The following is a 15759-nucleotide window of genomic DNA, read 5'->3' on the forward strand; positions in this document are numbered from 1 at the left end:
GAAGCTTTGTTGTTCCATCGTCTCACACCGAAGCCTCGTACTACCTTATGTGACACCCAGTCTTCATTCCTCGTCGTATCACCACGGATCCTCACACCAGTTGCAGTCGGAAGACCTCGTGTCACCCGAGACCTTCGTATCACCTCGTCTCACCTCGGGTTCGTATCTCACCCTGGCGAACATCTCAGCTCTGGCCCCCGGTCTCTTGCACCCCATCAGCTCACCCTGGAGCCTAGCCTCGTCCAGCCTCATCTCAACAACTCTCTCTCTCAAAGACTTGTTACCTCCATTTATGTATTTGTGTACAATTATTATTTCATTTCAGATTTCTTACATCAGAAGAAAGGTTTTGGTTATGATTGGTAGGTGCACACAAAGTTAAGCAACTAAAAACATTGGTGACTAAGGAAACACTTTGAAACCTTGATCGTAACCTTCCTCTCAAGTTGTAAGTCCAACAACTGCTGCTTGGCACCTTCTACAATCTTTTTGGTGACCCGGCTCTAAACTGTAGGATATGAGCTTCACAGACAAAGTACACTTTCCGTCAGATGGACTTTAAGCTGGGTGTCCTGTCTGCTAGCATTAGTTGGTGGCCATTAAAGACCCCACGGTCCGTGTCCTTGAGTATGTCGCCAGCACACCGAACAAATTATAAACCCCTGCTCTAACCAACAGGGGGCTCCGCACCAGGAACACAACTGCACTCCCAGCAATGATGCAACCAGCATCCACATGCTGCACACAAATTAATGAATACGTTTACAGTAAAATGTTTTAGAAACTTTATACTTGATCGTATTATTTCGTAAACCTTTTAACGTCCAATTTCACGGATCAATGTACAATCGTACAATTAGTGTGTGGAGGTAAGAATATCCACTCTCGCATCCAAAAGGTGATGATACGTTTCATACAAAAGGTTTCATACAAAAAAAACCAAAAGGTTCCACTCGGTGTTCGATCGTTTTTTGTTTTTTTTCTTTGTTTTTTCTCCCCATTACCTTCAATTTCTATCCTCCCCATTACCTTCAATTTTGATCCTCCCAACTTTCCAAACATCCCCCATTCTCCCAACTAATCTCTTTCTTATCTCAAAAAAAAAAAAAAAAAAAAAATACCCTACAACAACAACAACACGCTCACCTTCTCCCGATTCTGCTTCTTCTTCTTCTTCCTCTTAACTTCCTCCTCGTCTTCTTCCTCGATTTTTTTTTTTTTTTTTGCACTTCCATGACCTAATCTGTTGAACTCTCTCATACATTATTTTTAACTACAAAAACGATCTTATAATGCTTCATCTTCCTCTCTCACACATGTGGTACTCTTTACTGTTTCACAATACACTACTCTTCTGCTATTTTAACAGACTGCTCTCATTTCGACCTCTCCTTCATTCCTTGCCTAAAAAATCCAACTATTACAGCGCTTCTTCTCTCCATGCTCTGAATTCGCCTTCATTGCATCCATCAAGAATTGTGTTAAATCGCATCTCTGACCTAAAACTTTTAAAAACCACTTAAAAAAAAAAAAAAAATTTGCCATGGATGCTCGCTTTCCATCAAACATTCTTTTTTTCCAACTTCAGTGCCAACTCACCCCCCTCACCCCTCACTCTCACTCTCAAAGCAACCATCCCACTCTTCTCCCTCCAAGCCTCCCTCTCACCTCTCTCAAAAATCCCACCCTCACCTTTCTCCCACCTTTCATCCCCGTCACTCTTCCTTCTCAAAGTTGCCCCCCCTCTCATCCACCTGCCTCCCTCCCTCCACTGTCCTCTCACCTCCATCTCTTGACTCCACCTCATCAAATCGTCACCTGCCCTCTTCCTTGTCTCTTGTCCACCCTCTTGCCCCGCACCCAAGAGCCTTTTCTCCTCCTCATTCGGCCCCCTCCCCTCGCTGTTCTGCAATACCCCACACTCCTTCAGCAACCCTCCTTACCTGCCCCCCTCGTCCCTTGTCCTACCCTCCCCCTCCCCCTCCACCTCCTGCACCCAAAGCCTCCTCCCCTTCCTCTTCATTAAAAGTGTGGACCTCAAATATCCGGGGCCTTCGCTCAAACCTTTCAGATCTTTCCATGCAGGTTGCCACTGACAAACCAGACATTATCTGCCGAACAGAAACTTTCCTCTCCCAAGACGTGTCTGACTCCCAAGTATCTCTCCCTGGCTACTCCCTCTTACGGTATGACAGACCTGAGCCTCGTCCTGGTGGAGGTGTTGCTCTCTTCATCAAAGACTCTATTCCTCACTCTCCATGCACTGCTCTCACTCCCCCACACCCCCAGGAATACCTCTGGCTTCGGCTTCCCCTCCACTCCCACCTGATGTTTATATGTGTACTGTACCGTCCACCGAACAGTGATGACTCCATCTACACCTCACTATCCGAAAACATGGACCATCTTCTATCTTCTCATCCAAACTCTCTCTTCCTCTTATGTGGTGACTTCAATTGTCATCACGCCAGTTGGCTAGGTGTGGGTACCTCTCTCACCTGCCATGGCACCTCAGCAAAAGCTTTCTGCGACTCATTGGGACTGACTCAATCGGTCAACTTCCCGACCCGGATCTCAACCAATGGTACTCCATCTCTTTTGGATCTGATTTTGACAAATTTCCCTGACAATATCTGCTGCTCTTCCTTCGCTCCAATTGGTTCTTCTGACCACGTCCTTGTCAAAGTGGACATCTCTCTGGCTATTATCAGAGAACCACCTGAGCACCATCGAGTCTGGCATTTCACTCAAGCCGACTGGCAGGGTCTCCGAGCAGCCATCAAACTTACAGACTGGTCTCCTATCGCTACTTTCTCCAACATCAACTCATCCTGGGAATTCTTTCAAAGAAACTTGCTCTCCCTCATGCACAGATTTATCCCCTCTCATGTTCAGTTGTCTTACCCTTCCTCCCGCCCTTGGTTTACTGAAGCTTGTGGCGAGGCAGTTGTCCTGAAACAACTTGCCTTTGCCTCATGGAAAGCAAACCCAACTGAGGGCAATCTCAGTTCTTTCCACAAAGCTCGGAACAAGTGTGTATCTACCCTCAGGAGAGCCAGAAAACAACATCTTTCTCATCTCAAGTCTGAACTCTCAAACCTCTCTCCCTCCTCAAAATCCTGGTGGCGTTTAATCAAATCTGTTTCTGGGGTATGTTCCCCCTCCATCCCCTCCTTTACCTCAAATGGCCACACTTCTGATACCACACGTGATAAAGCTGAATGTCTAAACTCGGTGTTTGCAGCTAAATCTTGTGTCCTAAACCCATCACTATCTCTACCCACTTTACCCAGTCGCACCCAACTGTCCCTGGACTCTGTATCCTTTTCTCCTGACAAGGTGGAGAGCTTGCTTTCAAACCTCGAGTCAGATTCTGCAACCGGTCCAGACGGCATCAGCCCACGTGTCCTCAAAGCCTGCTCTTCTGCTCTTGCTCACCCTCTCTCTGTTCTATTCACCCTCTCATTTGCCCAAGGTCATCTGCCATCTGCTTGGAAATCTGCTAACATCACTGCCCTGCATAAAAAAGGTGCAAAAACAGATCCCTATAACTACAGACCAATCAGCCTTCTCCCAATCATCAGCAAGGTGATGGAATCCATCATCGCCTCAGATATGAAATCCTTCCTCTTCTCCAATGGCTTGATTTCCAATCATCAATTTGGTTTCAGACCAGGTCACTCTACCCTGGATATGCTGCTTCTGCTCTCCCATCAATGGATGGAGGTCCTCAATGCCAGACAGGAAATCCGAGCCGTATCCCTGGACATATCACGTGCTTTTGACACAGTCTGGCACCCTGCCCTACTCACCAAACTCTCTTCCCATGGTATTCAAGGCCATCTCCACTCATGGCTCGCAGACTTCCTCTCCTGTCGCAGTCAACGTGTGGCCCTAAATGGAGTTCTTTCATCCCCTCTTCCTGTGCAGGCTGGAGTTCCTCAAGGTAGCGTTCTGGGCCCTGTTCTTTTTCTGGTTTTCATCAATGATCTCTCGGACTCTCTGGAAAATCCTCTATTTCTCTTTGCCGACGACTCCACCCTCTGCCGTACCATCTGTCATCCCTCAGACCGGCAAGCAGCAGCTTCTTCACTCACTGCAGATCTGGATAAAATCACAAACTGGTCCAACACGTGGAACATGTCTTTCAATCCAGACAAATCTCACACTCTCACTATGTCTCTTCGAAAGGACCGTTTACAAAACCCCCCATCCACTTTCTCAACAATCCTCTGGAAGAAGTCTTTTCTTTCAAGCTTCTAGGTCTCACTATCTGCCATGACCTTTCCTGGGAAAGTCACATTTCCAACCTCGCCTCAAAAGCCAGTCGCCGACTGGGAATCCTCCGTCGTGCTAAGTCCTTCCTCGGCCCTCTTGAGCTCCTGACCACTTACAAAGCTTTTGTCCGTAGCCTGATGGAGTACTGCTCTCCCCTCTGGGCTGGTGCTCCTGCCTCCCACCTTTCTCGGCTTCACGCTGTCGAAACCAGGGCATTTAAGATCATCGGCATCTCCCGCAATGAAGCTGAGTCTTTGGGCCTCTCACTCAATCACCGCAGGTTGGTCGGTGGTCTTTCTGTCTTCTACCGACTCCTCTCCAGCCTTGCCCCCCTGCTCTCTCTGCGATTTGTCCCCACCACATTTCCACAGGGCGCTCAAGGTCCGCCAACAACCCCTTCTGGTAAAACTACCAAAATCACGAATCACTGCTCATCTTCACTCTTTCATTCCTCTTTTTCCCGCCTTTGGAATAAACTTCCTCACTCTATTCTTTCCCATTCTTCCCTCCAGGCTTTCAAAACAGCTGTTCACCACCACCTCTTATCTTCCCCCATCCAAATCCTCGATCTTTTCTACCCCCGATAATCCACCCAAGCCCACTTCCTTCATTTCTCCTGCTTTCCTTCCTGAAAGTCCCTGAAATGTCCATCTTCTCTTCGCCATGTTCCCCGTCCCATCCCCATCCCTCTCCCTTCCACAGTTCACCTAATGTGTCTGTTCCCCACTGTTTTGTCCCTTCCACTCCCGCCCCTCTTGTCTCATGCCTCCTTGCTGTGAGTTGTGTGTTAGCTCTCATACGAGCCTCGACCAAGGTATACAAAAAAAAAAAAAAAAAATACAAATTCACCTGAAAAAAATCCAAAACTAAAGAGACAAAATGTTTCAATTTCTATAAATCGATAAAGTGATGCAAAACGTTCGAACGAGATGGTAGATCTACCACAGGTGGGACAAGGGAATCAAGAGACCAGAGTATTTTACCATGAATTACATGGACATTCTTCTTCTTTTGTATGCAGCAGAAGTCATCATTGGCTGTACCGCTGATGCAACGCCCGGTAGGTTTGAGCAGGGATTTGTAATTTGTTCAGGGTGCCGGGGATATCTCGCCTACTCTTCATGAAGGTCGTCGTGGGACCCTTAACATCCACTCACGAATGCCAGCAGACGGGAGCCCAGTTTAACGTCCATCCGAGGGACGGCACACACATTGATGAATCTCCCATTTCACCTCGCAGTCTGGACTCATGCTCATGCATCACGCTTGTCGAGTATGTGCTTCCATACACACATTGATGAATCAACATACCTGTGAAACACCAGGAAGCCAGACAGTTTGTAGCTGGTTCGTGATTCAAACCCAGACGAGTTAGCTTTGAGGCGAGGATGCATACCTCTTCGGCATGCTGCCAGCCAACAAGGGCGTTCGCAAAGTTCAAGGTTAATTAATTTTAGTAGGCACACCAGTTGGACCAACCTTACATTTCTAGGCACACCAATCACAGGATAATGTGGTCACATGAACCAAACTAAAAGCCCCAGTGTCAAAGCTTATGCGCATCAGAAACACATTTGTGGAGATCAAGCGAGCGAATAAAACAAATTAATTGCTTGTGGGTGTTTGCTTGTACACCGCACGATGGTGACGAGTACTGGCGAGCAGACAACTCGCCGGTTGGGCGACTGAATTGTTAATGTGCAGGTGTGATTGGTTCAATGTGAATGGTGACGTCATTCCACCCAGACTGATTTCTTTTCTTTCCACGAAAGGGAAGGTTCTCTTAACCAACGACAGAGCCCTTTGATGACTTTTTCTTCTTGTTTCTTCTAAAACAATGTACACGTGTACACGTGTGACCAGGTATGCAGTTATGGGTGCACTGTAAATTGGAGGTATAGTGGACAAAAAAAATGGAAACACCAACAGACTGCACTTCGTTGGGTGTTGGGCCACCACATGAATCCAGGACAGCATGGATATGACGTGGCATGGAGCCAACAACGGTCTGGAACTGTTTTTCAGGAACGTGGCACCATTCTTCCATAAGAAGTCTACCAATTCACGTCGTTTTGATGGAGGCGGACACCGCTGTCTCAGGCACCTCTCCAGACAGTCCCACAAATGCTCGGTGGGGTTGAGGTCCAGTGATTGGGAGCGCCATGGGAGTTGGGTAACTTCGTCCTCGTGCTTCTCAAGCCATCTGGTGACAACATATGCCCTGTGGACTGGAGTGCTGTTGTCCTGAAAGACACCCCTCCCAGCAGGAAAGAAATGCTGCATCATGGGATGCAGATTATCACTCAGGACGGTAGCGTAGCACACTGCATCAACCCTGCCGTATAATGGAATGATTGGACAAAGTCCATGCCAGTAAAATGGGCCCCACACCATTAAGAACCGCCAGAACATTTTACTGTTGGAACCAGGCACTCGGGGCTGCAGTTGGTGATGATATGTTTCATACTCTCTGGCTGTCACCACACGTCCATTTGCACATCCAACATGGTGAAGGACAACTCATCAGACCATATCACATTCCTACACTGCTCGGCAGTCCATTGCCTATACTTTTTTGCACCACTTGACCTGCAAACGGGTGTTGCCGGTTGTTATGATCAGTTTGTGCATAGCACGCGGCTATGGTATCCCACCCTGTGAAGTTACCTTCTGACTGTTTTTGACGATACAGAATGCGCAGGACCCACATTGAACTCCGCACACAGTTCGTCCACCATTGCTCTCCCGTTTAATCTCGCATTCCAGACTAATGCTCGTACATCACGCTTGTCGAGTTTGTGCTTCTGCCCATTGTCGCTCTTCGATGGTGACATCTTTCCTTCTTTTTTCCTTGGCTCACATCGTCTTTGAGACAGTTCCCCCTGATAAGTTCGCAATCTCCGCAGCCTTTGTCAATAAAACGCCTGCCAAACACGCACCAACAATTACACCCCATTCAAAGTCAATGAGGTGTACTCTCGCGGCGATTCTGGTTCTTAGTACTAGACTCGAGCCGCAACTCGCCGAGATATACATGACGAAACGACTTCTGGGAAGAGATTTGCATGTTTCCTTTGCCGGACACATACGTGTGGCAGCCCCATACTTTACATACATGTCGTACAGCGCGTGTACCCTGGTGTTTCCATTTTCTGTCCACCATCTGTATCTCGTTGCATATTATATTGTGATCATTTTGTCGCTTACTTGGAGCCCTGATTCATAAGACAGTGGACAAATCGACAGTGTATGGGCCTTGAACCCGGGATTGCAACATCATGACCGAAGTTCTCATGTGAGAGCACCAAACAGGCCATACCATGATATTAACAGATGAAGAAGTAACAAAGCTTGGATTATTTTTCAACATTACTTGTGTACGACAACAGGTCACAATACAATAACATTTCATTTGGCATTTTGTGATACTGCAAACATTACAAACTCAACAACAACCTCTTCCTTCACCTTCAACAACCTGTGTCAGTTTCCTTCCAGTCGAGGTTTGTAAAGGTCTTTGTGTCCATGCGATCAATATACAAGATTCCAGACAGGTGATCCATCTCGTGCTGAACAACACGTGCTGCCCAATTACGTGCAACCCAGCTCACAGGCTGTCCATTGACATCCACACCTGTAAAAGAAGAGGTAATGGGAAAAATATATTAAAAAATGAATAAACATGGAGTTGGACCTCAATTCATCATGGACGCCGGTGGTGCCCAGAAGCCAGCCAACTCGTGGAACCTCAGCAAGGATCGATCGGAATGGCCCCAAAAAACATTTCTACAACCACATCTGTTGACCCCTGCACCAGCAGGTAGGAACGATGTTTCCGTTGCGAATCCTTTATGACATAGCACACCTCGTGTGATACAGGTTTTGATACAACATGTGATACAACAAAACAACATGGTGTCGTAAGTAGCAGTGGGTGGTCTATTTAATGGAGCGTGGGTATACTATACTACAACCAGGCCAATATTATTTGAATATTTACTCTATTACATGTGTGCATACAAAATGTTTATAAAGGAAACATTAATCTGAACCTGTCATGAAAAACGACGATTGACTGAGTTAGTAATGATGACATCATTTGCAATCAGTAATGACATCATCAGTGGCCAAGACTGAAAATGGAGGTAAACAAGCATAAAGACCGCAAGATGTTATTTGTTGAGACGTCTTGTTTGATTTGGAAATGTGAAAGTATGAAAAAACACATTTATTGCCGTAACAATGTCCCTTTGAAGCATCACACCTTTGTTCCCTTTTCAATGAATATCAATCATCTTTGCTGGTGAGTCTTTGTGCACGCTTCCTCGAGTTTAGGCCTAAACTCACAGACCCACCGGATATGCAAACAGAGCGATGGCGAGGCACACACGCTGAAAAGCCTCGAATACTGGCGCACCCCTCAGGTAGCACCAACACCTCAGGGTCAAGCACCTGCAGCGTGGGGTTTACGAACACCTTCAATGGAAATGGGGAAACACCCCATTCCTCACGGAGGTGTGGAGAAAACTCACCGACACCATCTGGGGTCAATTCCATTACGAGCACCTAAAGGGAGGGGGAAGCAAAGTTGTCATCACATCGTTCTTTGTACAAATAATTTTGGTCTTCACATTGTTCGGCTTTTAGGGTTTTAAAATTCATTCAAAATTAACCATGGAGTGACCCGGTCATGCTAAACGGTGTGGGCCATAGATGACCGATTGCATTAAAATGCAACTTCTCGCTTAGTTGTAATCTTGAAAGACTCCAATGACAAATACTGATTCAGCTGCTACACTACTACCCCAGCATCCAATCCATGTGGATTGACTTCCTTCATAAGGAGTGAAAAATTGGGGGAGGGGAGGGACGTGGGAGGGGAGAGCGCTGGTGATTCCACAAAGGCTTCTCAAGTTTTTAGGCTGGCTGATGCTGCAGGGAGCAGTTGGTGGACTCCAACCAGGCCAGAAGTTGCATTTTAACTTTAATATCAACCTTCCCAGTTCCGATTCAGAAACCATGGTAACTGTATAATGGAGGTCCATACAGGATGGATGGGTGTCAGGTGACCAATGTTGGTCAGAAGCATTGCGCTAACTGCTAGTGTGACACAGGTGGTTGGTTCATAGCTCTATAATTTATAAGGGTTAGCACACGTCCGGTTTTTCCCGGAGCACCAAAAAAAAAAAAAGTCTAATTTGCTTTGACATCTCGGCGATAAACTCACAGATAACGATCTCAATGCAAGATGGCATTGCAGACGCCCCACCCCCGCGAGCAGAACAACCACAGCGCAATCTATGCGGACAGGTATTATATAGGGTCAGACCTGAGCGAACCAGCGTCAAAGTTTCTGAGAATTTACTTTATTTCCTTTCTCATGATAACACTTTCCTATCTTACTTTCCACTAATATCACTTCCTTAAGCACTTATCTTCCTGTAAAAGGGATAGCGAGAGAGAGACAGAGACAGAGACAGAGACAGAGACAGAGACAGAGACAGAGACAGAGACAGAGACAGAGACAGAGACAGAGACAGAGACAGAGACAGAGACAGAGACAGAGACAGAGACAGAGACAGAGACAGAGACAGAGAGAGAGAGAGAGAGACGAGGTTGGTGTGGTCTCCATCGGGCAGAGCAGTGTGAACCGGTGATTAAAGATGGCTTCGTGCATGTGAAGCGAGCTGTGTCCACGAGTCTTCTATTGAGAAAGACGAGGAATCTTACATGGTGTCAGAAGTGGTGGGAGCAATCGTTCCGAGTTGCGTCAACTGTGGATGCCAGAAAGAAAGGTGAGAAGCTTCTCTGGCCGAGCTCGGTCGTGCTCGAGTAGACAATTCGCTCTGGGGGATGGGTTTTACCCCTCTCATTAATTGGGTGTCAAAGCCTTTTTTGATGACAGTAAGTACCTGGAGTAGTGTTTATCTTGATCACTTGACCTTCAAGTTTATATGAATGATTATGGAGTTGCTTAAGTCACCACAACAACTTGGTTTGGAGGCCAGAAACCTACCACAGGCATGGAGGCTGTGGAAGGAAGAGCTGTTATTGTACCTCAATTCAGCCGTGTCTGCTCAAGATGATAACACTAAGATCAAGGTGTTATTATATCTGGTTGGCAGTAAAGGGTGGAAGTTGTATCAGACGATAAAGCCAAACGTGGAAATGCTCGAGAATGTGTTAAAGACATTTGATACACATTGTAACCCACCCAAGAATGAGACGGTGGATCGCTCCAGATTCTTTATAAGGAATCAAGAAGAGGGAGAATCATTTGAGGCATACCTCGCAGAGCTCAAGTTACTGGCAATAAATTGCAACTTTGGAAATTTGCAAGATGGTCTGATTCGGGATCGAGTGATCTGCGGAATCAGGGAGTCAGCATTGAGAGAGAGGCTCTTCCAAGAAATTGACTTAACAATGGAGAAGTGCGTGCAGATTTGTCGCGCATCAGAGTTGTCAAAGAACCGGCTTCGGATCACTGATGGACAGGCGGTAAATGCAGTGAAACACGTGCCCACAAGTGTGGGAAGAAGAACCACTTCTCATCGCGATGCAAAGGGAGACCAGTCCACACTGTGGATCAAGCAGACGACAGCTCTAGTGAGATGTCGGAAAATGAATAGATGAAGGTCATGGCATTAGATCCAGAGAGTGGACCTGGAGCAAATTAACAGCCTGGAGGAGTCGAAATACTCAAAGCAGATCTATGTTAAAATGGAAGTAGAAGGAAGAGAGGTCCGCTTTCAGGTAGACAGCAGTGCAACATGCAATATTATTCCAAGGAAGTATGCCAGGAAGTTGTGGAATACTAACCATGTTTTATCCATGTACAATGGTACAGCAGTAGTCCCACTGGTGAAATCCAACCTCAAGATAAAAAAATCCCAAAAATGGAAGAAAGTACAAAGTAGAATTTGTTGTAATCGGAGAGGACTGCATACCAATTGTTGGAAGCAGGGCAGCACAGCAAATGGAGTTGATAACAGTGCACACAGAGAACCTGAGGAGCGTACATGGCAGAACTTAGGAAAGTTTCCCTCTCAACAAAAGAAAACTGCTGGAGGAATTTGCAGATGTGTTCGAGGGGACTGGAAAGCTGGAAGGCAAATACCATCCTATGCTGGATGAAAGTAAGAGGCCTGCAGTGCATCCACCAAGGCGTATTCCAATTGCTCTGAAAGGAAAACTGGAAGCAGCATTCGACAAGCTGACTGAGGCAGGGATAATAGCCCTGTAGACTTGCCAACCCCCTGGATATCCAGCCTTGTGTGTGTGGAGAAATGCAATGGGAAAATAAGAGTTTGTTTGGATCCAAGAGACCTCAATCAAGGACTTAAGAGATGTCACTATCCAATGACTACAATTGAGGACATACTGACAGAGCTGAATGAGGCAAAGGTGTTCAGTGTGTTTGATGCCAAGAATGGTTTCTGGCACATTGAACTAGATGAGGAGAGTTCATACTTGACCACATTAAACACCCCATATGGTAGATATAGATTGCTAAGGATGCCATTTGGGCTCTCGACGGCCCCAGAAGAATTTCAGAGGAGACAAAACCAAGCATGAGAGGGTGTGCAGGGAGTGAGGTCAGTAGCAGATGACATCCTGGTAATTTGGGAAAGGAAAGACACAGGCAGAGGCAGAGAAAGACCATGACAGGAAGGTGAGAGCATTGATGGAGAGATGTAGAGAGCGAGACCTGAAGCTGAACAAGGAAAAGGTGAAATTCAAACACAAAGAAATGACGTTCGTTGGTTATGTAGTCACTTCAGAGGGTCTCAAACCAGACCCAGAAAAGGTGAAAGCGGTGGTGCAAATGCCAAACCCAACTGATGGCAAGGGGTACAGTGATTCGTTGGGTTTTTCAACTATCTCAGCAAATTCCTTCCAGGCCTTAATGACAAATGCAAGCCCCTACGCAGACTGACACAGAAGGATGACACCTGGTGGTGGTCAGAAGTACATGAGAAAGTTATGCAGGTGATTAAAATGCCGATTACTGCTAAACCAGTGCTCAAGTACTATGACGCATTGAAGGATTTGACCCTGCAGGTAGATGCTTCGGACACTGGGTTTGGTGCCACACTGATCCAAGGAGGACATCCCATAGCATACGCCAGCAGGGCTCTATCTGATGCAGAAACCAGGTAGGCACAGATAGAGGAGCTCCTTGCAGTTGTCGTTGGTTTGGAAAAGTTTAATCTGTACACATATGGGAGACAGGTGAAGGTGCAATCTGATCACAAACCGCTGGAGATCATTGCAACAAAGCCTCTCCACAGAGCACCAAAGAGGCTGCGTGAGGATGCGATCATACAATGCTGAGATTCACTACCGGCCAGGCAAAGACCTGAAACTAACTGGCTGATACGCTTAGTAGAGCCTACCTCAAGGACCCAAGAGTCGACAAGGAAAACGAGTTTGAGGTGGTAAACATCGCAAAACATGTCCCAATCTCTCAACCATTAATGAGGGAGATTGAAGATGATACCAGACGAGATGATATCATGCAACATCTCAAACAAATGATACAGACAGGATGGAAAGAGACACAACATGAGGTCGAACCAGTCCTTAGACCATACTTCCATGTGAGAGATGAACTGAGCACTCAGGGTGAGCTGATCTTCAAGGGAGAAAGAGTTGCGATTCCCAAGTCAAGAAGGAAGGACGTGGTGGAACGAGTTCACTCGTCTCATCTGGGAGTGAACGGACGTGTACGAAGAGCTAGGGAATGCATTTACTGGCCCAGAATGAATGCTGAGATTCAGGACTTTGTCCAGAAGTGCGAGACCTGCAGGTCTCTAGAGAGAGAGACCAGCCAAAGGAAACACTTCAACTCCATGACATTCCAGAGAGGCCATGGGCAAGAGTGGGAGCAGACCTTTTCCACTTGGAGGGAAAAACATACTTCGTAACAGTGGACTACTACTCCAGTTTCTGGGAGATTGACTTCCGAGAAAACATCCACTCATCAACCATCATTCGCAAACTTAAAGGAAAATTTGTGAAATATGGAATCCCAGACATCCTGATCACAGATAATGGGCCACAGTTCACAGCAGAGGAGTTTGTGAGGTTCTCAAAGAAATGGCAGTTTGATCACAGTACATCGCCACCTCATTTTACTCAGAGCAATGGAAAGGCCGAGAATGTTGTTAAGATTGCAAAGTCACTGCTGAGGAAGGCAAAGGCAGTAAATTCAGATCCTTACTTGAGCATGCTTGCCTTCTGCAACACTCCTACAAGAGAGATGTTGAGCAGTCCTGCACAAAGACTGATGAACAGAGGAACCAGGACCTTACTTACAATTTCTGAAAAGCTCCTAAAACAAGAGGTGCAGAAAGGCATGTGATGTCGACTCAGATCAAGTAAAAGCACACAGGCATGTGACTATAACAGAGGTGCCAAAGACCTATGACCACTGAGGGTTGGAGACGCAGTAAGGGTGAGGCCAACATCAGATGGACATCAGACGTGGCAGAAAGCAGTCGTAACTGAGCAAGCCTCGCAACCACGTTCGTATGAAGTGATGACCGAGGAGGGCGCTAGGTACAGGAGAAACAGAAGACATCTGAGAAAGACTGGTGAAACGGCTCGGCAGACTGATAGTCCGGCAGATAAGTGAAATATTTGGGGGAATTGTGCCTTTGATGATACAAGTATGAACGTTGGCACACTGTTAGATCATGCCCTAAGGGAGATATTTAGCTATAGGGCCATCGCAGAATTGTCCTGTGGCCAAAATGGTGGCCATTTTCCAAAATGGCCACCACCGGTTGTTATTTTACCAGTAGCTCAGGTTCTAGACTAGCTAGGATATCGATTCTGGTGGCTAATCATACATTTTCAAGGATGAGGAATGCAGTGGTACTATTTACAACATGCTAGCAACTTCCAAACTACATATATCTAGCATTCAGGGAATTAAATAAGAGTAAAACCATCAAATATTAGCGGAGTTATGCACATTTTCCGGAATTTCAGAATCAACCCATGAGTTGTGTGCTGACCTCATAATTATGTTCATGTGTATTCATATATTTTGCTGCATATTCACACAGAACATCAAAATAACGTCACAATGATAATATCTATGTTGTTCGTACAGCTTTTGTGTACTTGTGTACACCTGGTAACAATGCCTAATCTGCATGTATATCTGTATGCTTTCAGTTGACCTGGACTATCACTGAAGTGGCAGTCAACATATTGTTGCGAATTCGCGCCCGCCGGCGTGCGATCGGCCGCTCGACTCGAACGGCGCCGCCTCGCCCACCGGACGGACAATTCAGTCATGACCCTCCGGGAACTATCGCCCGGAGCCAGTCACGGGTGGGCCTTTCGACCTCACCACAATCGTGCCAATCGGCCACCCGCGTAGGATAGGGTTGTTCGCCAAACTCGACCTACCTAAGTACCCACACGGATGGTAAACCGGGCGATCGTACCTCGCCACAGATCGACTCCGGACATGAGCCGCATGGGCGGCCCGTTCCGTACTATCGGGATAACCGAGCGGTGTTATCGTTGGCCTCGACGGTTCGGATTAATTATCGGGTGTATTAAGCCCACTACAAACCCTTTAAGTGGAGCAAGATGGAGATTCAAATGAAGGAAAGGACGCAGCGAAACGGGGAACAATTCAACATAATGCACTTTATTTACACGACACACGGAGAGCACACATATACAGTCAAACAGTCAGAATGCACATATATCAATTTGAAACAAAAACAACAATGCAGAGCTACGACCGAATACGCGAACACACGGCAACACTTATACAGTTTTACTTTACAAGACACGGCGCCACAAGATCCATACAAAAACCCCGAAAAGAAAAAGGTGACTTCCCTTTTGGGCCGTCGAGTCCCTCTCCGACGTCCGTCGACGTGGTCCCGCCTGGCCGCGACTCCGTGCCCTAGCGTGGTAGGCGAGGCCTCTCCGGCGTGCCTCGCGCTGGCACGTGTTGGCCGCTCGACGCCACGGACGGAGTTTTCGGCGCTATCCCAGCGCGGATAGAGGGGGAGGGGGGAAACGTGGATGCCCGAGGTCGGGAGGGGGGAATGGGGGACGCTCCTTCCTGCCAGCGGGGTCTTGGAACCGCACCACAGCAGACCAGGCCAGCGGCCACCAGGAAGAGAAAAGGTCGAGCGAGCCGGAAGACAGGAAGAGAGCAAGAGCAACCACAAAACCGCTCCGCCCGTGTCCGACTTTTATATCCCGGAGCTCCGCCCTGTTGCTCCGCCCCGTTCTTTGCTCCACCCCCCTTTGAGGCGCTTCGAGAAAGGTCTCGAACAGGGGCGTTCCTCCTCCCTGGCCGCGTCACACCGCGCATCCACCAATCGGGCGCCAGCTGCCCCACCCGGCTTCTCCTCCCTCACACCAAGCGCGGAGAAGAATGGCGCGAAAAACAGGCGGGAAAAGCCCACCAAGCGTCCTTGTTGGTTTTGGTTGAAATAAAAGATA

General features: G+C 47.2%; 2 protein-coding genes across 6 annotated transcripts in view; one reads left to right on the plus strand and one right to left on the minus strand.

Annotated features, from left to right (window-relative positions):
• PDF (peptide deformylase, mitochondrial) overlaps positions 1 to 15759 on the minus strand; it is a 34772-nt gene that overhangs the window by 13325 nt on the left and 5688 nt on the right. For 2 of the 4 annotated variants that reach the window (XM_085856718.1, XM_085856717.1), the window contains exons 2-3: positions 8634 to 8844; positions 7747 to 7912 (exon numbers count right to left, since the gene is read on the minus strand). In XM_085856718.1, coding sequence (XP_085712844.1) covers positions 7749 to 7912; positions 8634 to 8844 — 375 coding nt within the window. In that variant the 3' untranslated portion in view covers positions 7747 to 7748. The other 2 variants (XM_085856715.1, XM_085856716.1) reach the window with 2 other exon arrangements.
• The window catches only part of LOC147012456 (uncharacterized), an 80844-nt gene continuing 80457 nt past the window's right edge, over positions 15373 to 15759 (plus strand). For both annotated transcript variants that reach the window (XM_085856712.1, XM_085856713.1), the window contains exon 1: positions 15373 to 15759. This exon is cut by the window's right edge and continues 2331 nt beyond it. The gene's annotated coding sequence lies outside the window, so the exon portion shown is untranslated.

The sequence above is a fragment of the Eptatretus burgeri genome, chromosome 15, assembly GCF_056783735.1.
Source record: "Eptatretus burgeri isolate ZD-2024b chromosome 15, Ebu_testis_v1, whole genome shotgun sequence".
In the NCBI taxonomy this organism is placed as follows: domain Eukaryota; kingdom Metazoa; phylum Chordata; class Myxini; order Myxiniformes; family Myxinidae; genus Eptatretus; species Eptatretus burgeri.